At 34.8% G+C, this 24,590-nt stretch overlaps 1 protein-coding gene and 1 long non-coding RNA gene across 6 annotated transcripts in view; one reads left to right on the top strand and one right to left on the bottom strand.

The window, feature by feature from the left end:
* CNTN5 (contactin 5) overlaps positions 1–24,590 on the top strand; it is a 1,141,798-nt gene that overhangs the window by 684,058 nt on the left and 433,150 nt on the right. For all 3 annotated transcript variants that reach the window (XM_070490393.1, XM_070490391.1, XM_070490392.1), the window contains one exon: positions 16,763–16,969. In XM_070490393.1, the coding sequence (XP_070346494.1) occupies positions 16,763–16,969 (207 nt within the window). The remainder of the gene's footprint in view (positions 1–16,762; positions 16,970–24,590) is intronic.
* Positions 3,034–24,590, bottom strand: part of LOC139041112 (uncharacterized) — a 92,487-nt gene continuing 70,930 nt past the window's right edge. For 2 of the 3 annotated variants that reach the window (XR_011495715.1, XR_011495717.1), the window contains 2 exons: positions 21,937–22,065; positions 3,034–5,174 (listed from right to left, as the gene is read on the bottom strand). This is a non-coding gene — a long non-coding RNA (uncharacterized lncRNA). Of the gene's footprint in view, positions 5,175–14,845; positions 16,550–21,936; positions 22,066–24,590 lie in introns of those variants that run through there. The other variant, XR_011495716.1, reaches the window with a different exon arrangement.

Here is a 24,590-nt window from a genome sequence, read left to right as displayed (position 1 = left end):
TGCAATACCACTTTCTTGTAGAGAAGAAAAATATGTTACCAAGTATAAGAGTCAAGGCAATGTTGACATACAAGTACATGATTTCTCTCCATTAATGTTGACCCAAGCTAGTAGAAAAACAAATCAGATTTTTGTCATATCTATAACTAAGCCTTTAATACATAACTCAAATTCTCCCTCATGACCTCATTCTATATGGCTTTGGTTCCTAAAGAATGTCTTCTCAACCTTTGCCAAAATGTGGAGGTAACTAGACCATATGCAGATCTGATTCCAATTATTATTTACCTCACTTTAATGTGGTTTCTTTGATTACAATATCATTATAATGTTGGGGCAATTAAGAATGGTGTCTAAATTATACAGCCTTTGTTGAAATCTTAACATAACTTGGTTAATCTTCCTCTGTGGTCTTGGCTCGCTTCACTTCCATGGTCAAAAGAACACACAACCTTCCATAACTCTGTCTTGTTTTACCTGGCAGGTCTTTCTTCCAGTTCCTACAGTCTGTCTTTCTGTATCTCCCTGATATGGAAAGTTTGCACAGCTTCCCCTGGTATAACTTATTTTCAGTTCTCCTAACTTCAATATCTTTCTCCCTGAATTTCTCCTTTAGTGAATACTATCTACTCATCAAGTTTCATGGCTTTTTATTGTCATAACTAAATCTACTTTTTAAATAACATAAAGCCATGGAGGCCATTTCAAAATACATGTTCAAAAGCTGTTTGTGGCAATAAAAGCCTGTAGCACTAATAGAAGTGAATGCTTTAAAAGACAGGACTTATTTGAATATATAAATTCTGGTACAGCTATAGGAATTTTTCTTTAATTCATTGTATAGCTCATAAGCAAATTATCATTTTAATTTTATTCCCTTTTTTAATGAGTGATTATAGAAAGTCAATCATTCTTTTAGGTTTTAGGTTTCTTTTTTGTTCAACAATACTCATTCAGTCCTGCTGACATACAAAGCATCATGGTAGGCCTTGTAGGGGGTTAATTCAACTTTTTACATCATTGCAGCAGATGAGAACTCAAATGTTTATGCAGATTCTGCTAAGGATGCCTGTGAGAAAACACATGATATCTATCACTATAAAATGTAGTTATTAAAATTTTTATTCAACCACCTCTTGGCCAGATTAAACTTCTCCTCAATAGAGATAGAAAATAATTCAATTCTGTCATGTGTATTTTTTCATCTTTCATTTCTATAAAACCCATTCTTCTTCTTCTTTTTTTTTTTTTCTTTTTGTGAGAAAGATTGGCCCTGAGCTAACATCTGTTGCCAATCTTCCTCTTTTTGCTTGAGGAAGATTGTTGCTGAGCTAAATCTGTGTCAATCTTCTTCTATTTTTTTGTGTGAAATGCCAACACAACATGGCTTGATGAGTGGCGTGGAGGTCCGAACCCAGGATCTGAATGCATGAACCCCAGGCCACTGAGGCAGAGCGTGTAAACTCAACCACTACGCCACTGGGCTGGCCCCCGAAAAGACCCACTCTTTTGGACGTGGGGAAAAGTTTTGTTAAGGGAGCTCAATTTCAGATTTCATCAGTGGAGATCTTTGCATAGTATATATTAGATCACTTTCTGAAAAAAATTTCAATTAAATGCCCTCCAAAATCTAATGGCTTAATATTTTCTTTCTAAACATTTTCTTTAACATCATTATTTGAAAACTAACACCTCCCACAAATAGTGCTAATTAACCTGAGAATCACTACTGTCTTAAGAAAGAAAAAAAAAATTGTAAGAAATAGTTCCACATTACTTTGAAGAATCAGTAAATGCATACCACGTTGATTTTAATTACAAGCTGTTGTAGTTCTATTAGGTTAAATAATAATAAAAATAATCAGCGTGATACAATTTGCAGACTTCCTATTTTGTACCAATGTACTTGATAATTCATAACATATTATCTTGATCTTCAGAATAGCCCTCATGAAGTAGTTAATATTATCCTGATTTAGTAAAAGTTTAGAGACATAATTTACCCAATGTCAGACAGGTAATGAGGTGTTCTCCTCAAGGAAAATAGTTTTAAGGAGTTGGACATTATTCTTTAGAAATACTTTTACATGTAAATTAAAGAATGTAGCACAATAGAATATTGTACACTTTACTGTAGAAATAATGGGCAACTGGATAAATCATCATTTACCTTCTTTTACTTCCAGAAGCTGTATAGCATACCTTCCAGATCTGATGAAATTCTGAAAATTTTACTTCATGTTGTTGTGTTTGGGAAGATATTTTTTCATTGTTTGAAATATTACATAGTCTTTAAAAGTTCTCTCTTAAATCTGTTGTCTTCACCCATCAGGTCCCAACCATGGTAGTTCCTCAACTACAATGTAACATGTTTCCTTGCTTGAAAAGAGAAACAGTAAATGCTTAGGTGGGGTTTGAAATCTTTTTGCTTCACTCATGAAAATTTCCTAACAGCACACATTAGAAAACATCTGAGTAAAAAATGCCCCCAAACATCAACTTTTAGAGTATCACCAAAAGACTGGTAGTCTTCATATAGTTACACTTTACTGAAACAGAAGAGCAATTAACAAAATTAAATATGGCTGAGAGTTTAATTTTGTTTATAATATAGTAAATGCGTTCCTTTGGGAAAATATATTTGATAAACTGACGAAAGGAAAATGAATTGATCAAATGCCTGCTCTCTTTTGCAAAATATCACTATTTCTAGTGAAAAATTTAAACTTGACCTACCTGTTTTACTAAACAATAGTGCAATATTTGGGAATACTGCAACTTATCTTAAAAAGTTAGATTGTTAAACCATTTTACTGCTCTTCAAAAATCCATTCTGAACTCTAAAATTATACCTAACATGTCAATTCTCCCAAATCCATGGATTCGTCCAAACATTAATATTACACTGCCTCATTTTTAAGGTACCAAAAAAAATCTTAACAAAGTACACACTTTAATATTATGATAGATTTAATTTTGTTTATAATAGTAAAACTACACACAAACATTTTTTAAGAAAGTAAAGTTCTTTACATCAACTCCACAATGTTTATTTAATATAGATAAAACCTTTTAACATAGGAGGACTAAAATATTTTTAAAAGGATATAATAAAAATAAATTTATATATTAAAATATTTGATTCTATATTTGAATTGGAGTTATATTTTATAAACTAAGATAAAATCGTTTGTGAATCTTTAATTCTATAAATAACAGTGATTAGTTATGCATAAATAGAACAACACCAAAATTACGTTTTTATAAAGTATTCACTGTCTCATGATTAACACGTAGCAGCATTAGGGAAATAACACATACAAAGGCTGAAAAAGAAACATGGCCTGATTCATTAAAGAAATTGTAGGTCAATCATTAATAATTGATTAAAATTTGAGAGAAGGAAGACAGGGAAGAGAAAATATGAATTTGGACAAATAGATGAGGAGGGTCTTGTCTCTCAAAAGAGTTTAATTTACCATGAAAGTTTAAGGACTAATTGTGGTATTCTGGGCAGGCACGTACCACGTCAGATTTCTGTGTTAGAAATAATACTTTCATGGAATTGTGTAGCATAGATTGGAAAGATCTGGGGAGAATTTAGGAGAAGAGAGAGTTAACTAGAGCAGTGCTTATGGATGTGGAGAAGATAGAACTTAGGAAGTATGGAGGTTGGGGTAAAGTTGCAAATATCTGTGGAACATTCAAGAAGAGATTTCACCCAGGCAATTAGACATAAAGATCTGAAAGTGATAGGAGAGATCTATATTATTTTTGCAGAACGCCAGAACAATCGAGCCCATGTCTGTGAATCCCTTATTTGTACAGGGAAAAACAAATTGGAGCTATTGTTTGGCATCATGAAGGCAAACCAACTTGTTAATTGAACAAATTTTCACTTTTCAGCTAGTTGTTTTGGCAGCTTGAAGGCAGAGCCTTGCAATCACTACTCATTAGGATATTGGAACTAGAGCTCCCCACTCTCCAGGGAACCAGGATGAGTGCATAAACCATGGTAACTGAAGAATGAACACTTTCAATATGATATAATTAAACAGTATGGGAAAGAGTGGATTAGGGTTCTTTGTGACATTTGGCTAAACATGCTAGCTAGCAAAAATACACAAATGAAGGTCACATTTGCAATTATTATAAAAGTGTCTACATTTTAATTAGGTAGTTGATAAATGTCATTGAGCCTTAGCCAGTGACCAACTGTCATTTAAAAAAAGAAGAAAAATGTCACCTAAAAAGTCAGTTTTTTTGCATTGTCATGAAATTAAAACTTCTAACCACAATAAAGTGTATTCAGCACTAAGGTGTTAAGTGGGCTTAATGACAATCTCAAATAAAATTTAAAAAAGAAATATTTTGACGGCATGTAAGATGCCACCAATATAACAGAGATTTTCAAGCATTGTTTTGCAAAGCAGTTTTGTCTTTCCCATAGAACCACATGGAGCCACACTAGTCTTGAAAAGCTCTTCTTAGACAGCGCAGTTTAAATAGCATTTTTTGGCTAATGGGTTTGGCTTAAATTCATTCTTTATTAATTTGGATTATATATTCATTGGCTTTCTCCCTCCCATGGTGAATCAATCCCCTTAACCTCCGGCAATTTTGTACCTGATATAAGAATAAAAGGAAGTGATATCACCTCTCAGATATTCTAAAAATATTTTTGACTTTGCAATAGTTTTCAAAAATTCTTTGCCCCCTCCCCCTGAAAAAATACTAAATAAAACTTGCATCATCTTAGGCTATTATGAATTTCCTTTTAAATTAGCATTTGAAAATGACACAGAGAAAAGTAAATATATGAATTACTTTTAGGGTTAATCTGACTAATATTTCTAAATCCGTATTTTTTAAGTGGTCATAAGTAAATTCAAAAGACAAAATAAATAAATAAAACCACGTTGAAAATAATAAATTTACCTGCATGAAAATATGTCGTCTTTCTGCAGTACACTATCATCAAATTAAAATTAGCACTACATTAAATGGAACTGGTAATGTCATAGTGTACAAAGTGCTTGTAAAAATCAAGAAAAGGAAATCACAGGGGCCAGCCCAGTGGCATAGTGGTTAAGTTAGCACGCTCTCCTTCAGCAGCCCGGGCCTCGCAGGTTCAGATCCTGGGTGTGGACCGACGCACTGCTTATCAAGCCATGCTGTGGCAGGTGTCCCACATATAAAATAAAGAAAGACAGGCACAGATGTTAGCTCTGGGCTAATCTTCCTCAAAAAAAAAGGAAAAAGAAATCACAACAATAGAAAACAAAGGAAAACTATACATAATTAGATGTGGAAATATGTACATAAAAATGAAGTATATGAGTAATAATCAAAATGAAAATCCAAGCAATGGTGAAATGGGATTTTCACCATCATATTTAAACAGATAAAGAACATTAGCAATCATCCAATAAAATGGTATACAAAATATCATAATGAACTGTTAAAAAATTATTTGTCTCATGATACTAGCAAGACTATCATCAAGTCAAAAATCCCAGAAAAAAAATTTAGAAAGAGCTATTTTAATATTCAGAAACTCCAATTCTATGATACTCTTTAAAGAAATTATTAGTCACACAAAGATTTATGTACAAGGATATTCCTGCAGCATTATATATGACAGGTAAGTTAATCTGATTACAGGGTCATGGCTAAATATATTATAACAAACACATCATTGGAATGTTATATAGCCAATAAAATGCTTGTAAAGATCATTTTAACAGGATTAATCACAATATAATATTAAATAAAAATTAGAAGATTGCATGTATAAACAGATCCAAGTTTCTTTCAAACAAAACAAGAAAAAACTGCCTACATCTCTGTTGATATATCTGTCTATAAATCAAGTGAGAAAACATCAGTTTGTTTTTGCAAAAGTTGCTGCCTCTGGATACCAAGATCAGAGATGATTTTGATTCTACAGCAAGCATACATTTCTTTTACAATCAGAAGGTATAAAATTAGAATTCTTGGGAAACTTAAGATACCACTATTCTTTTGAATCTGAATCTCATAATTTATTCCATAAGGGAAAGGATTAAGAGAAGGACCCCTCCCCCCCTGAAGGCAATACCACAAGGAATAAATGGCAGCTGAGCTATACACTCTCACAGATTCAGAAAGGTCCCAAGTGCCTAGTGCTTTGAAAGTTAATTCACATCTAAGTAAGGCTTTCGAGTTGGAAAACAGTAGAGTTTGTGATCTGTAAGTACCTAAGAAATAACAATTCCACAGTTGGGAGTAGCTTTCTGGAAATAGAGAATGCTAGATATTGAGTAAATGCCACAGATGAGGCCAATGTGGAGGCACTGGCGGTGAGAGTGACATTCTGCATCAGGCCGCAACATTTTAGCCTGCTGGATGTCATTATCATTATTTAACTGAGTAACTGGACCAAATGAGCTGTCACTTTAGAACATCACAATCACGGCAGATGAGTGAACTTAATGATTTGCAGATATTTCTTCTGTTAAATGAGAATTCACCTAACTTTGCTAAAACGTCATTGAGAAATTGTCTTGTGATGTCTTCTTTGAAGAAATTGACGTGAGTGGCACAGTTTCCGGTTTATTTCAGTATATGTCTCACTAGCATGCAGTTTCTAGGGTCAAAGCTGTAGGACTGCCTTTAATGAAAAATTGCCTTATAATAAGGTGATTCGAAGACATCAATAACTAAAGCCTCTTGAAGGGATTACTAAGCAACTTTTCACGTGCTAAAGTATCAAAATAAAAATCATAAACATATTTCCGAAATGCTTATTTTCCATTTGTGAGAAATGACCAAAGCTCAATTCAACTTCCGTCTCTAGAGTCCAGGCCTATTTGATTGGTATCAATTGCTTCTTCCTAGGTGTTCCCATGCAAGTTAGATTGAACAGGAATCCTATTGTGCACCTATTTCACTCTCTCTTTTAATATTGTGGTTTGTGGCTTGAGCAACACAATGCAACTGTGACCACTGGAAAGACAGTAACCAACAGCTAAAGAAAAGGAACATGGAGATTTCTTTAATGGCAAGATAAAAGGAAATTGATTTGCTTAGAGCAGAAGTACAAAGCAGGAGCCAATGCACCCACCCCGGTGGAAAGGTGCAGCTTGCTTGGACCCTACCAGAGACACACATCTGCCCAAACTAGTGCCCACGTGGAATGAAGGTTCCACCAGGCTTGAGAGAAACCTGTATTTTCCTAATTGGGGAGGGTGGCATTGTATCCTCTTACCGCTATATATCTTCTAGCCTGTGCAAATGCAAAAATTACTTCCCACAATCCCCTATTTGAAAGTACTAAACCCTGTGAAGACCTTTTCTCTAAAACCATGACTATATTTTTATCTGAGTGGCTATCAGTATCAGACTCAGTTTTGTTCAAATCCCAGGATCATAAAGTAGTTTCCCTGAAGTTTACATTATTCTTCTCTTAGTTTATAACAACTCTTTGAGGCAAAGATTTTATGTTTTATTGCTTTTTGTGTTTCCATAATTACCTTTCAATTTGGGATACATAATAGCTGATCATTTTGTGTATATTAAATATATGTTAAATCCCATATCTCATTATGTGTGTCTATGTAGCCCACACACTTCAAGATGATCCTTAGCTATCTATAATTCATTTAACGTAATTAGTTATCTTGAATTCTTTTCCTAAATCTTCACTGGACTCAGTGCATCCAGATTTTATAAATTATAGGGTCTATACTGCTCTGTTGGAAACACCAGACATAGTGAAACACACGTTTATTTTTTTATATCACTGCGTATGAGGAAAGCATAATTTTCATATAGAATATTTTCTAAAATTGGAGGGAACGATATTTTGTTTATTTTTTAATCATAGCATTTATTGCTAAATAACCTCAGCTTTATTTGATTTATCACCAAATACTATCTGATCTATCTTAAACACTGAGAGACTAGGAAGATAAAAGCTAATATAATCATTACAGAGTTAAAACTTCACTGAAACTTTTAATTATCCAAAACAAGAGGGAATTCTTTAATCACTAAATTAATTTGGTTATATTTCACAACCAGCTCCTGCCCTTACTAATTTCCTCAGTGATTAGAAAACAGCATTCATATTATAAAGGAAATATCAATTCAATGCAATCATACTTTATGCTTTTGGTAATTTAAAGAGATATCATCAAAATGCTATAGATTCTTAAAACTTTTAACAATAGTGAAAAAATATAAAAGTAGGATAACTGGGGGCATAGTGGTTAAGTTCTCACTCTTTGCTTCAGTGGCCTGGGGTTCACAGGTTCAGATCCTTGGCATGGACCTACACATCGTTCATCAAGCCATGCTGTGGCGGCATCCCACATACAAAATAGAGGAAGATTGGCACAGATGTTAGCTCAGGGACAATCTTCCTCACCAAAAAACAAAAAGGCTAACTGTAAGAAGCTTTTTTTTTTTTTGCAATAAAAGCATATATAATACCCCAATTAAGGTGTAATACCTTCACGATCTATCTGTGCACACAACTAAGCATTTACTATTGAAGTAAAAAGATAAAGTTCTCCAAATCTTAAAGTAATGACTTGAAATGTAAATAGTGTACCTGGAAGGGAAGGGCAGAAATAATTTACAGCTGTGTTTCTTTTTACCCTGTAATTATACCTGTTTTTCACATACCTATGCAAAGAAAACTAGAAAGGCAGTGCTCTTCAAAGTTTTCCTCATGTCTTAGAAGTACTACAGTTTAGATGCTTGACTTTGGTGATTTAAAAATGGTGAATTTCATCCTCTGCACACCCTTTCTCATTCTTGTGGCTAAAACACTGTAAAGTTTACAGATAAGACATTTGTTGAAGAAAGTGCTGAGTTGAGACATAGAGTCCATCAACTCGGGGTATTTCAAACTCTCCTCTGCCTTAGATGCAGACAACCAAATTGAAATGATGCACATTTCTTATAAATTATTAACCATTTCTAAATATGCTTCACACGACTGGCTTCGCTGAGGTGTTACATCCATCCTTGCAAGCTTCATAAAACAGTAGCAGGCTAAAGTTGCACAGTTAACATTAATTCTCATCAGAGAGGACAGCCTTAGCAATTACTCTGAAAAAGGTCAGATATCAAATTTCTTTATGCTGACTTTGATGCCAAATTGAGTCACATGGCAGGCTTGGATATTGTATGACTTCTGCTTTTTCTGTACACTGTGTCATCAATATATGGTGCCACTCTTTGCTCCCCTGACTTATGAGACAGTGATTAAGCATTAATATTCTTCACTTATCATTTGGTGCTATAGTTTATTTATATTTATTTTTATATAAGAGCTTAAATAAATATTTAAAATCAAACTAGAATTATAGACAATAAATGAATTTATACAAAGACCTGTCATCGCATGAATTTTTGGTGTTGCTTACCCTTCCTTGGCTATAAAAATTAATAGCATTGTGTGGGGAATCGGCAGAAAAGATTCAAATACAGAATCCAATAGTGATTTTTAGTTTTAACATCAATATTTTTAGAGCTTTAAAGCTTCTTGTAGGCATGTTTTTCATGTAGGGATGTAGATAAAATTCTGAAGTTTACTTGGTATCAGAAAATTCAGGAAATTTTAAATATGGTAAGGGATTAAATATTTTAAAATATAACCTTTATCATATTGATATTTTTATCTTTATTTAGTCATAAATATTGCCATAAGAAAGTCTAGTTCTACTAATGGTAATCTATTATTTCATGAATCTTAATCACATTCAATGGCAATGTTATATCTATAAAGTGACCTTTCAAGTAATGAAAAAGCATTGCTATTAGTTTTAAGACTGCAAGTGCTGGCAATGTCATTCTGACTTAATAAACTACAATTTTATTAAATAATATAATTTCAGTGGTCCCAGGGTCATTTGATTAGGAAATATTTAATGAAGGCATTAATATTTACTCCTACCCAATCTCCAGCTGGAATTTCACAGTGTGAGAGCACCAGGTTAATTGAGTTTTATCGCAAAATCTCTAGACCACTTTAGAAATAACTGTAAGGCACATTCCCTAAGGTCTGACCTGGGAGAAGCGGGAAAATAGAATAAAAAATGATTAATGTGTAACTAGATTCTGCTGACATCTTTGGCATAGATAGTCATTAAAAGTTTGGGCAACTGATGAAGATTTCTCTCAAAAGTAAAATTATGAGTTATTTTTCCATCCAAATCCTGGACAGAAATAATGGAGAAAAAATGAATAGGTCTTGCTTTAGCCAATAGAAACACAAGACTGTATAAGCATTGAGCTTTCTGTAGATATATGGTTTCTATCAGTGGCCACATTTTTTTCTTAAAAATTTACTCATGGGAATACAAATGTCAGGACAATAAAAATGTAACTATTCCTCTTCCATTTTACACTCCTTTAATTCCTCAGAATAAAATAAGTCTTAAAATTTGGTATTTATTTTTTCTTTTTGTAACCCCCTTAAATCTGGAAGGCATAAGTCCACTGTTCAATTATGTCCACCAGAGAGTAGTACTGGGGAATAACTAAAGTGCAGATAATAATAAAAATTATATAGTTATCATATCGAATTCTTACTCTGATCCAAGAAATGTTCTAAGTTCTTTATGTGTGTTAATTTATTTAATCTCTACAACAGCCTATGAAGGATATACTGTTGTTATCCCCATTCTAAAGGCAAGGAAACTGAGGCACAGAGCTATTCATATCTTGCCCAAAGCCACAGAGCTGCTATGAGGTAGAGTCCAGATTTAAATCCAGGCCACCTGACTTTGGAGCCTATATTACAAGCCAGTTTACTGACAGAGCTACTCTTGTCCAAAATCTCAATCAATAAAATGAGTGGCCAAGCTGTAGGAGGAAGATGTATGCATCACAGCCAAGAGAAGAGATTTTGTTCCTAGGAACTGAGTCATGATGGCAGCAAAGTAAAAGAATAAGAATGGCAAGCTTCTTCTCAAGGCACTCTTCTTTCTTTCTCTTCTTTTTTCTTTATTATATGAATTATAGTTCTTAATTTTGTATATTTCTAGAATAATTTTGTTTGTTTATTTAATGTTCCTCTACTAATATTTTACCAATTTGTAAACCTCTACCAATACTGCCAGATTGTAAATTCCATGAAGGCAGAAACTATTTGTGATTTACTCACAGTTGTATCTCCAGTTCCTAACACATAGTAGAAATTCAATAAAGAGTTGTTGAAAAAAGGTCCGTGAATGCTGAATGAGGAAGGAATTAGGGAGAAAATGATGTTTGAGTTTGCTGAAAAAAAGCAAGGAGTTATGTGTAGAAGGAACCCAGTCCAGAGTGTTACTTGCATTTGTATTTCACTTAGCCTCTTTGAAATCCTGAGCCCAGAATTTAGAACAACCTACCCTTCTATTCTTTAAATGACAGCCCTTGAAGTGATGGCTAAAAACAGATTGGGAATCCAAAATAAGATTTAACAAATGATCTATCTCAGAAGATGATTTTCAGTGACAGAGGTCAGGATATTTTTTAAAGCTGAGGCAGAACCCAAGAGGAGAGTGAGTTAACTAGAAGGAGGAGTTAGAATGAGCATAGGAAAATATTGAAATATCAAATACTTAGAGCTGGTCCAAGTAACTGAGATTAGAGTAAAGGTGGTTTTCATCTGGAAGGGAGCTGATGTTCATGAGTAAGATCACTGAAGGGATAGTTTAGATGGAGAAGTATTTTTTTCTAGAGTACACCAAAATTTAGAAGTTGAGGAGACAAAGAATTAGCAAAGGAAAAATAATGAGTGGCCAGTGACAAAAGCATCAAAACATAAGATTGTAGTATCCTGGAATCACATGAAGAAAATGTTTAAAGGAAAAAGGAATGGTTAACCATATTGAATACTCCTAATAGGTTTAGTACAGTGAAAATTGATCCTTAGATTTAGCCTGACCTAGTCATTGCTAACCTTGAAGAGAGTCTCTGTTGTGGAGTGGTATAATCAAGACTGCTTAGAATAGGCTCAAAGGATAATGGGAGGAAAGGAATTGAATACAGTGACCATCAGTGGCTCTTTGCAATAAGTCTTGCTGTAAAGGAAAATAGGTGGAAGGGACGGTAAGTTCAAGACAGCTTGTTTCAAAGATTAGTGGAATTTTTGTATAGTTATGGGAACGATCTAACAGGGAGACAAAAATTGATGCTGAAGGAGAAAGGGGATTTTCTAGAAAGATGTCCTTGAGCAGTCAAGATAAGATGGAATGGGATTCAATGCACACAAGTAGAGGAGTTGGCCTTTAATAGATGCACAGGCAATTCATTCATAACATAGCAGTGAAAGCAAGGCTGAGTATATGGGTGTACATACAGGTTGGGAGAGCGTGTGAGGGACCCTCTCTTCTGATTGCTTCTATCTTCTCAGTGAAATAGGAAGCACCATCATTGGGAAGCCCAAGAAGGTGTGGAGCTTGAGAACAGAGGATAAGCTGTAAATTATTCATGGAGGAGGGTGAGATAGTGATTGGACAAGGGAAGTGTGGCAGTATTGCTGGGAAAATTGAAAATCTCACTTCCAGTTAATTTCATGAACTGACACCTTTAAGCACGATTTGGTGTTCTTCTCCAGCTGCATTCAGGAACAGAATATGTAGATAGTGGGATTTAAATTGGACAGGGAGGTTAGTCTGGAATAGAATAGAGGGTAAGGAGCAGTGTGGTTGAACGTACATCGAAGGGAGTAAGTAAAGTAATGAACCACAAACTAAACTGGATAGGGAGAGAATGGACGAGATGAAAGGGTTGCAAGATAATGAAAGAGTATTAATATTGGTGGCTTGTAACTCTTGAAGGGGTTGAGATTCTAGAGAGAAAGAGGTGAAATAAGATGAGATAGACAGAAATGCAAATTGCTAAGGAAGGGGATGCAGTATTTTTCACCCTCAACGAAGCTCTGTATGTGTTAAATCAATTCAGCCTCCCAAAATTGGGAGTTAACCAAAGTCCTATAATTGAAACACCATTTTCCCATTTACTTATGCTAATATACCTATTTTCCAGAGCTGAGGCTCCCCAAAACTAGGATTGAGGAGTGGGGAAATTAGAGATATCAGAAAAAGGTGCTGGGCAGCTATGAGGGCATCAGATAGAAAAGTTACAAAATGCCCCTGAGAAGGGGAGACCTCACTGGATTGATAGTCAGTTGCACTCAGACCAGAAGACTGATGGAGGCCACAGGCTAAGGCCAGGGTCTATATGTCTAATGCACTGGAAATGGCAGCATAGAGGTGCCAGACTGTCTCCAGAGCTTGGAAAGTTCTCTTCACCTCTTAACTTTGATCCCACTTTCACATCCACCATGCATTGTATGTGGAGCAGTCAGGCAGCTTTGACACTGCTGGGCACCTTTTCTCTGCAGGGCCAGCCTCTCTGCACTGATCTTCAACACTGTCAACTGCTCTGTCATCTGCATTGCGAGACTCTCTTCCCTTCCCTTCAGTGACATCCCACTTTCTGCTTTTGCTCCTTCCTTTGTAGGTTCCACTGCTTCTGCTTTTTTCTCAAATGCTAGTGCTCCTCAGAGTTCCATTTTCAACACTATTTCTCATTTTACATGTTTCCTAGACAAACTCATCAATTCTCATAGTTTTACTAACCACCTATTTGGCTACCATTTAGTAATCTCTCAGGAGCCTGCAACTCCCTTATGTTTACAGAATCTTATAATCAGTGTGAATGCCCTGGAAGCACCTCAAGCCCTCCACCTGCCTAAAGCTGAATTCATGAGCTTTCACCTCAAATACATGCCTTTTCCTCCATTCTTATCCGTCTTCTAGTAGCACAGACCCTCCTCAGTTTCTTACTTTCCCTTCTTTGCCTCCAACCTAATCAATCAGTAATCTTTTTGATTTTGTCTCCATTCAGATCGTTACCTCCTCACTCATGACTAATCTTTGCCTTTATTACAGCTTTAGACTCTTGAGTAGTCTTTATTTTCCTTTTGTCTTGTTCCAAATGGTACTGCAGCCAGAGTGATCTTGCTAAAGCTTATATTGCTTTCCTTTCAAAGTCATACCAATTTAGCATGACATACTAGGCATTGCATCTTTGATCGCTTGCTCACTTGCCCAGCCTTACCTCTCCTCACCTCTCTCCCTCACTCTCTGAGCTCCTGACTACTTTCATCTGCCAAGCACACCATGCTGTCTTTCTTTTCCAGGTCTTCGTATATTTTCTTCCCTTTGCCTAGAATATCTTTCCATCCCTACTCAGAGCTTTGCTGAGCTAACTACTAATGGGCTTTCAGGACTCAGTTTGTGTAGAATTTCATCTGGGAAACACTTTCTGATGATCCTAGGCTGAATGAGGGATTCCACTACATGGGAGGGAGCCCATGGGTCCCTGAAATTACTTTTATATCACATTGGATTAAAGTTGCACCCATATTTGCCTTTCTCTTCCACTAGATCTTAAACTCCTTTAAGGCTAGTACAATACCTTGTTCACATTTGTAGCCCTAGCATTTAGCCCTACCAGGTTCTCATTACATGTTTGTTGAATACATGAATGAATGAATAAATTGTCAGATTCCTAGTAGCAGCTGTGGGTTCACTTTAATTGATGAAAAAGGAATCTCTAGTACAACAGATGCAACTGATTACATCACAAATGAAGACCTGGTGTGGAGCACACAGCCAAATTAGCATTTGGTTCATCTCGATTTATATGGAGTGGCATAAGCCAATTTCTGTACCACTTGAACAGTATGTATTTTGTTAAAATATATATATATATATATATATATATAAGATGTATAACCATGATGATGATCCTAGCTTTTTTGAACCTCATTAAGGCCCTTCTAGTTTTCCACTGATTATCCTTATCTAGCTTTAAGAACTATAAACCACATTCTCGTATTCTATTTTAATTTTTAACACTAGAATGGGATTGTTCTTTTTTTCTTTTTAGACGTGAATGAGGTAGGCAGCTAAAACATAAAGCAACAGACTGCACTGAGAAATGAATAGGTTCCAAGACTACAACTACAAACTATCTTAAAGGAAAACCCATTCTCTTTTCATTACCTTACACCTCTGGGTGCCCAAACCTGCATTTAATTCCAGGTTTTAAAGGAGATTTTATGTCTACCCATAATCTGTTCTCATATAGTTTGCCCAGGAGAGGTTAGCTATTTTCAGTTAAAATTGATCCGCCTTCATTAGGCTTGTAGCTGAACACAAAGACTAAAGGACACAAATCTCTTAACAGCTCCTGGTAGGCTTGGACTGCACATAGCATGCTCATTTTAACTGTGGAGAACATCTAAAAATATACGTTTTTGACTTTCAGAGAAATCATATTTACAATTTCACAGAACAGAAAATGTTAAACTTCATCGATGTTTAACACCTAAAGTGTTATTTTCAAATCATAGAAATGCTTCTTGCATTCCAAAATATCTCTATGAGGCAATAGAATCATTCTAAATAATTTTGTTTGTGAGAAAGCGTACTCACAAAGATAATTACATTTTATCTGAAATGAAGTTAGCATCCATTAAGTTCACATGTCAGATACCCTGAACAAACATGTCTGATTCTTGGACCAGTCCTGGGGTCCTAGTGGTTAAGTTCGGGGCTTTCTGCTTTGGTGGTCCAGGTTCCATTCCTGGATGCAGACCTACACCACTCATCTGTCAGTGGCCATGCTGTGGCAGTGGCTCACATACAAAAATTGGAAGATTAGAAGAAGATGTTAGCTCAGGGTGAATCTTCCTCAGCAAAAAAAAAAAAAAAAAGTCTTATTCTTAAAAATATTTCCAAGATCAACAAATTATTGAATTTGATTGATATTAGACATAGAAAAATTTCCAATTCCTAATTGTTCTTTAGAATTCATCATAATTAGTCTATACTTTTAAACATTTGTTCTATACGCTAAACTGACTCTCTCCTGTGGCCATAAAGGAGAATTAGTATAGTCTACTTCAGGCACTATGCATATCTTTTATAACAAAACCTTAGTAATTAAAGTAAAATATGGGCAAGACACTTCTCAATAATCAATAAAAGTAAGAATGTCATAACAGTATCCCTACTTGGTAATATTGTTATATATATTATATAACAAAATCTACAAAGCAAATTCTATCCAAAAGTTTTATATTCCATAGTGAATTTGACTGCTTTTCAAGAGCATGAGGCATAACTTGCAGCCTAATCAAAATATATATGCTGCATTCGATGTATTTCCTGTTACACAAGTTTGAGGTGATGAAAATCCAGTATATATTTATAGAATATAATTGAAAATGTTGGGTTTTTTTACTTTTCCCCACTTTTTAATAAAAAAAGGAACTGATCCTATGTATGTGCATGGATATTTTAATATTAAAGCAAACAAAAATGTTAATTCCCAAATATTGCTGACAAAGAAAATAAAGGCTTAAACTCTTAGATGTTTTTCTTCCTTTCTTTCTTCCTCTCTTCACTCATTTTTCTCTTGTTCCTTCCTCCTTTTCTTTTCTTTTCTTTTCTTTTCTTTCCTTCCTTCCTTCTTGTCATTTTTCTTTCTTTCTTTCCTGCAGAAACCCAACATTATAACTATTAGAATTTCCAGAAAATATGTAAAAATATAAAAGTAGCATTTTATCTTTTCCACTCTCAGTCTAGTCTGCATTTGATTGCTGCTCCAAAGGAGGTTTTCAATAATGTCTTTAAAAGAAATAATTTTCATGGAAAAAATAAAATAGTCTTCTCAGAATTCACTTTTTATTATTGTTTTTCTTTTATAGAATATTCTGGAGCTCTTCCTGGTCTCCCTACTTCATATGCTGCTTTGTTAAGAATTAAGAAGAGTTCATCTTCATCCCTCTTTGGTTCAAAGACCAGACCACGATACAGCAGTCCTTTGTTAGGAACACCGAGCTGGCGAGGGGCAGCTCAACATTATTATTCCCCCAACAATCTTTATCATTCCTCAGATGCCTTCAAACAAGATGGTAAGTGTCAAAGGAAAATTGCACCTGTTGGAGTTAAACAGTCAAGGAAGACTTTATTCAAGACTATTGCAATAAGGGAGAGAGGTTCAAGTCAACTCCTCTAAAACAGGAAGAAAGAGAGTTTTTAAGATCTGGAAAAGTGAAGGACATTAAGAAAGAGGTTGGTCAATGTGATTAGGCCGTGGAGGGGAGGAAAATTTTTCCTTCTTCCTTTCTAAGTTTTTTGGCTGGCCTAATAATTAAATTGACATAAGACAGATTAACAGGAGAAAAACAAATTTAATTTCATACATACAGGACCCCATAAAAATATGATAATCAAAGAAGTGACCAAAGCAGGCAGTTTTTATGCCTTTTAGTCAAGGAAACAATACATTTATGAAGAATGCAAAACACACAAAGGGGTTTGGGTTTGGGGTAGTAAATTAGGGGCAGAGAAGGAATTTATAATTGCAATTTTTCTAAAGTAAATTTTCTAAGAAAAAGGAGGCTAGGGCACTATAGTCATGAAGGAACCTGTTAGTTTAGTCAAGCTGAAGAAAATATTAATATTAAGGTCATCTTGACCATAAGCCAGTCTTCTGTTCCACGTATCTCTCAAAAAATTTTTGTGTGTTTAATTATTATTTAATTACATCTGATACCCATCCTGATTTAGGACTAAGACTAAATAAATTCATAGACTGAAAGTAAAAATATAAAATTTCTGAAGGACAATTTGACAATGAATATCATGAGCCTCAAAATAGTCATATCCTTCAATCGCATGGTTTCATTTCTAGAAATATATTCTTCATAAGGAAATAATGCACAATATACACAGATATAAATATACATATAGAATTATTTGTGAGTGGAAAATAAGGAATAATCTTAATTTCCAACACTAAGATATCAGTTAAACTAAGGACTACTATGCAGCTATTAATATTATGTTTGAACAACTTTTTCTATATGTTCTCTAACTGTGTTAGTTTTGGATGTATCAACAAAACAATACAAGGTTACTTAAAAGTTAGACAGAAGCATTAGTGCTGATTAACACCAGGATCTCTACCAGGCTCTATTGTAGAGCTTATCTCAATAATTCTCTCAACAAATTTGTGAAGTGGATAGTTTTACTGTCTTCTTTGGAAATGGAAACTCAGGGACAGATAACTATCTTTGACAAGGTTACATTGCTGCTAAGTAGTATAGCCAATTTTCATTCACGTATGTACTGATTTTAAGTCCAATACACTTTGGGCTACATTTCAGTTCTTGATGAAAGACTAAACATTCAGGAAACGTTTTGCAAGAATTAAGCTACTTAGAAAGATTCTAGAAATGTCAAATTAGGTTGTGGTGCCAAGCAAAAGCAAACTCACGCCCCAAGATTTGTCAATTATTTCCATGTGGCCATCATCTCACAGTGTTGCCATTTAAATTTATTTAAGCATGGTGTTAGCTCCCTAAAAATGTTTTATTCTTTTAAAAACTTATACTTAGTATAAATTTTAAAATTCCTGTAGTGTGTTCTGTGAAAGAAACTGTCAAGAGAATTAGGAAGCAAGCCAAAGACTGGGAGAAAATATTTGCAAAGACACATCTGATAAAGAACTGTTATCCAAAATATACAAGGAAATTTTTATAACTCAACATAAGAAAACAAATAACCCAATTAAAACATGGGCCAAAAACCTCAACAGATACTTCTTCAAAGAAGATACACAGATAGAAAATAATCATATGAAAAAATGAACCACATCATATGTCATCAGGGAAATGCAAATTAAAACAACAATTAGATACCACTACATACCTGTTAGAATGCCCAAAGTCCAGAACACTGAAAACACCAAATGCTGGTGAAGATGTGGAGCTCTCATACGTTCTTGGTGGGAATCCAAAATGGTATAGCCACTTTGGAAGACAGTTTGGTGGTTTCTTACAAAACTAAGTATACTCTTACCATATGATCCAATAATTGCTCTCCTTGGTGTTTTTCCAACGGAGTTGAAAACTTATGTCTACATAGAAACCTGCACATAGATGCTTATAGCAGCTTTATTCATAATTGCCAAATCTTGGAAGCAACCGAGATGCCCTTCAGTAGGTGAGTGGATAAATAAACTGTGGTACATCCAGACAATGGAATATTATTCAGCAATAAAAAGAAATGAGCTGTCAAGCCACTAAAAGACATGGAAGAAATTTAAATGCATATTACTAAGTGAAAGAAGCCAATCTAAAAAGGCTACATGCTGTATGGTTTCAACTATATGACATTCTGGAAAAGGCAAAACTATGAAGACAGTAAAAAGATCAGTGGTTGCCAGGCATGGGGGTTTGAAGGAGAGATGAATAGGCAGAGGACAGAGGATTTTTAGGGCATTGAAAATACTCTGAATGCTATCATAATGATGGATACATGTCATTATACATTTGTCCAAACTCATAAAATGTACGACACCAAGACTGAACCCTAATGTAAACTATGTAATTTGGATGATTATTGATGTGTCAATGTAGGCTCATTTTTAGATAAAAAAATGTACCATTCTAAAGAGTGATGTTGATAATAGAGAAAGGTATGCATGTGTTGGGGTGGGGGACATGTAAGAAATCTTTACCTTCCTCTCAATTTTGTTCTAGACCTAAAACTGTTCTTAAAAATATAAAGTCTTTAAATAAATTCCCATTACATTAACTCTAATGTCATATTCATCAAGTAGAGATATATTGGGATTTATGTTCTTTAAGCATCATTATTTTGTGGGATGACACCAAGGTACAATGCACTGAGTGATCAGAACTCTGGGATACTCTTGTATTTGGTATAATTTGGCACCAATCAGTGTTCTACTGCTTTGTTCTTTTGTTCCAAACGTAAGATAATGTAACTCACAATCATAAATAAAATACAACTAGAAAATATGAATTAAAACATATGAAAATGATGAAAACAGCAAATATTGGGACATATAATATTGCCAGACCTGAGACTAATTCAAAGAGTCTACTGTAATACTGTAAACGCCTATATACCTGCTGTAGGCTAGTCCCATGTTGGGTAATTAGTGGTCAATGAAAAAGAAACTCTGGTCAGTTACATATTTCCCAGAGTTTCAAAGATTAAAATGAAATAATTATTCAGTAGAAACACAACTATCTCTGACACTAAAAACAGCCAAATTTTTCTGGAGAGTCCTCATTAAGAGTTTATTATTGATGTAATGGCCAATGACCTGAGCATTATTCTTATTGTGTACATAAACATACGTTTCATCAGCTTCAATAAACGCAGATGAAACTCAAGCATCAACAGCAAAATGAGAATTAATTATCTAAAACTTCTTAGTCTCCTTAGTCTTTAATAGACATGCAATCACTTGGGAATCTTGTTAAAATAGACCCTTTTCAACAGAACAAGAGTGGGGCCAGATAATCAGCATTTATAAAAAGTTCCCAGGAGGTGCTGATGCTGCTGGTCTGTGGAACATACTTTGAGTAGGAAGGCTCTAGGCTGGGCACCAGTTTGATGTATTTTAAATCCTTTCCTATTTTACTTTAATCCACAGTTAGAGTATCAGGAAGAATGCATAGTCTGAGTATATTCCAAGTAATCTTCCCTAACTATTGTTTTCTCATATGAGTGTTTGAGAGATCTTGGCTAGATGTGATTTTGAGTTTGTTCTCTCTGGCAAGAGCCTGACACATAAGGGACATATAAGGCTTTAGCCTTAATGTAGAGTAAAGCCTGGGTTGACATGCTCTTGTGAAAAATGAGAAAACTAACAGAGTCTGAAGAGAAAATCATCCCACGCCTGCTCAGAGTTAAGCCAAGAAGTACCCTAAATAAAACTAAGATTTTTCTGAGAAATGTAAAAATCCAGATTGCAGAGTAATTTGGGAAAGCAATTCCACATCTGTATATACAACCTCGAGAAATTTTCCCACACAGACACAAGGAAATATAAAAGTATGTTCACTGAAATACGTGTTTAATATCAAAACACTGGAAACAACTCAAATATCCATTAGAAGGGGAATAGATACATAGATTGCAGTTTTTCATCCACTGGCAAATCAAAGCTGTTGAAGTGAATAGACTATATCTTTATGAAACAAAATAAGTATACCTCAAAATATAATGGTTAGTGAAGAAAAGTTATAGAATATTACATATATATGATATCATTTATGTAAAAAAATTAAAATTACAGTAATATATATTATCTATGGATACATATATGTGGTACAATTTTAAAACATGAACTTGAGACAGCAAGTTGATTATGGTGCTTATGTCTGAGGACAAAGGGAGAATGAGAGCAGAGAAATGGTACCAGAATAGGGAAGATTGATGCCCTCTACTGTGTGACATTTTATTTCTTAAAATAAAGAATCTGCCTAATATGATGACATCTATAGTAGGTAGAATCTAAAATGATTCACAATGATTCCTACCTCCTGGTATTTACAGTGTAATCTCTTCTCCTCCATGTGGACTGAAGTTAGTAACCTGCTTCTGGAGAACAGATTATGGCAAAGTAGTGGAACGTGACTTCCAACATTGGGTTACAAAAGAATCTGGCTTCCATCTGACTTCCACTCAAAGAAGAATGCATAATCAGGACCTGAATAAACAAATCTTGACTAACTCCAGGGATTAGCTGCTTAGAAAAGAATTCCAACCTGTTGAGATGATCACAAGGTACTACAGAAAATTAAAATAGGTGAAACTTATGAAGAAAATCTTAAAATCATGAGCTTGTAAGAAGAATCTTCTATAGAAAGTGTAGAAGTATGGTAAGGACATCAACTAAATGAACAAAAGTTATATGTGTATTATCTCACAGTCTCTGTGGGTCAGGAAACCAGATGTGGCTTAACTGGATCCGCTGGCTCTGTGTCATTCACAAGGTGGGATTATAGTATCATCCCAAGACACAAATGGGTACAGATCCACTTGTAAGCTCACTCACCTTGCATGATTGTTGGTAGGATTCAGTTGCAGAGCTGTTGGACTGAGGGCCTCAATTACTCATGGGCTGTTGGCCAGAGCCCCTTCTCAGTGGGCCTCTCCATAGGGTAGCTCACAACATGGTAGCTGACTTCCAACAGCAGGAGCAAGCCAGAGCAAGAGAAAGCAAACAAGATGGCTTCAGTAGTCAGTCACCGATACTTGATTAAGGTAAGGAGGTGGAGACAGTGGATGAATAAAAATTTTTAGACTAGACTCATAAAGAGGAGAAGAGAAGTGGAGCAATATCTGGAAGGGAGGATGTTGCTCATTGGAGTGCAGCAACAGAGAAGTCCTCAGAAACTATTTTGCTTTCAGCCTGATATTGTTATTTTGGGTAATAACTATGATCACTTCAAATTGTGTGAGTGCAAATATTCCACAAACCAAGAGATATTATCTAGTTTTTAAAAATGTGAATTGTTAATAATTACTCTAAAGTAGTTGTTTGAATACAAGGATGTCATTTAATTGAATTTAAAAATTGACTAAGGTTTAAATTGGAAATCCTCATGGCAATATAGATTAATTGAAAGCCCTTATGAGCAGCACCTCAAACACCTGCAAACCATATACTGTTTCTGGATTTTGCAAGGTACGCAAGGGTTATTAACCACTGCTGACACTATTCCTGTTCCTCCCTTTATAAATGAACAGCCAATAAATTGGTCTTTGACTTCATCTCTTTTAGTTGTGGTGGTGGTTTTAGTAGGAGTAAACTTAATTAAGTATGGAGTGCATTTCATTCTTCTGTTTGTGATGAGATGGTTAGGTTAAGATATTTTATCTTCCTTGCACAGAGGCAGTCTGGATTAGGAGTGATTCCGACTAGAAAGTTCAGACTCTTACTAGGGGAGCCTGTTCCTGTTATTGAGAGACTACAAATGCTACCTCAGATGGAAAAAGGGCGGTTCTTAGAAGAAATTGAAGCAAATTATTTCTTACTAAATTTAAGCATATAATTTTGGGTCTCTTTGATTCCCTGAATGATAAGCACAACCTGCAATTAACCTAACACTCTGACTCAACTCAGCCTTTGGAGTTTCTACCAGTGGCTTCTGATATTTGGAAGATTCTTGCAACCTACCAAATTTTCTGCCTCATATCCTCAGTACCTTTGGCTGAATTTCATTGTTGACTTAGCTTATTTCCAGAATTGACTTAGCATATGGGCAATGGCATCATGACTCAAAGCAATCTCTGTGTTGATAATTTTGTATTGTTTCCTCAAAATACCCTTTGCTGATAAATCGTTTTGGAGGACCGAATACAAAATTTAAATGATCTTTTAGGAGAATGAGAATTCCCTCTGGGGAGGGGGAAAAGGTGTTTCACTTGGATGATATACTCCTATATAAATCAGGTCACTCCAATTTCTCTCAGTTTGAAAATAGAGACTATATTCTAACAGAAGCCTTACAATTTCATGACCATTCATTGAAACTTTATGATTTTATTCTTTTATTGTGTTCTGAATTTTTAGAGCTATTGTTATTGTTTTATTTTAGTATGCTTTTCTCTCCAGTTTAACTGCTTAATATGCCATTTGAACAAAGACTATCTCAGATACTCTTTATCCTCTTTCAGCTTAACAAATATTGTTAAATAAGGAGGCATCTACTTGGGGAATTTGAAATCTGAATTTAGGCTGAATTCTACACCATGATAGAATATTTGCCTGAACGTTTTTTAACTAACCGGTGTATTTTGGATTACAAATGAAAAGGGGGAAAGAGAAATGTCCTCGCTCTGCTGACAGGGTATCCTGGTGGTTGGGCATCTTCTGAATGTTATGTGAGGTTGGTACTCTTTGATCATTCTCATACATAATAGCATCTCTCAATGATCTGACCTCTTTTATAGCTACCTTAGAAAAAGACAAAACATCTATTAGCCTCTCAATTTATATTATGTGCACAACATAATGCCACTATCCAGGACACATTCATCACAATGCTTTTTAATGAGTAATGCTCTTCAATTCTTAGCAATCCTTGAAAGTTTTATAATGACAGTTTTACACTTGTTTAACTTTTATAGAGAAACTTAATTTCAATATTGAAAGGCAAATTAAAGTTAAAGAAAGGTTTGGATATTTTCTTTAAGAATCCATCTTGGATGCTCACGTGGTGTGAAAAGTTTTTCTCACATTGTAATCGTGAATGTCATTATAAAATGCAATTTCTAATTAAACATTTCAAAATTCCTGGAAATTTTCGCATAAAATATATTAATGATCATTAAAAGTACATTTATTTTAATTGCACTGGACATGATAGGTTGCTATCTCCTCTAGATTATATTACTAATAAGCTTAGGTCACGTTACATGAATAAGCTAGACAAGGCCATAAATTAGAGCTAACCAACAGGAGGAGAGAGTTGGGGTCTGCTTTTAGACCTAATCTTTGAGAAAAATGGGCACAGAAGTAATTGCTTTAAAAAGATTTAAGCCTGAAAGATAAGTTTAGAATCTAGGGAGGCGTAATAATGTCAGGTCACGATCCAGGAAACAATTGAAAACATAATGATCCAATGCCAAGATGCATGTCTTCCTTAGAGAATCTAGCTGTAGGAGTCTCAGATTAAGTGATACCTAAAACATCTTGGCAGGAAG

This window comes from Equus asinus, chromosome 20, assembly GCF_041296235.1.
Source record: "Equus asinus isolate D_3611 breed Donkey chromosome 20, EquAss-T2T_v2, whole genome shotgun sequence".
In the NCBI taxonomy this organism is placed as follows: Eukaryota; Metazoa; Chordata; class Mammalia; order Perissodactyla; family Equidae; genus Equus; species Equus asinus.
Note: the sequence above shows the minus strand (reverse complement) of the source record. Positions and strands in the feature narration are given on the sequence as shown.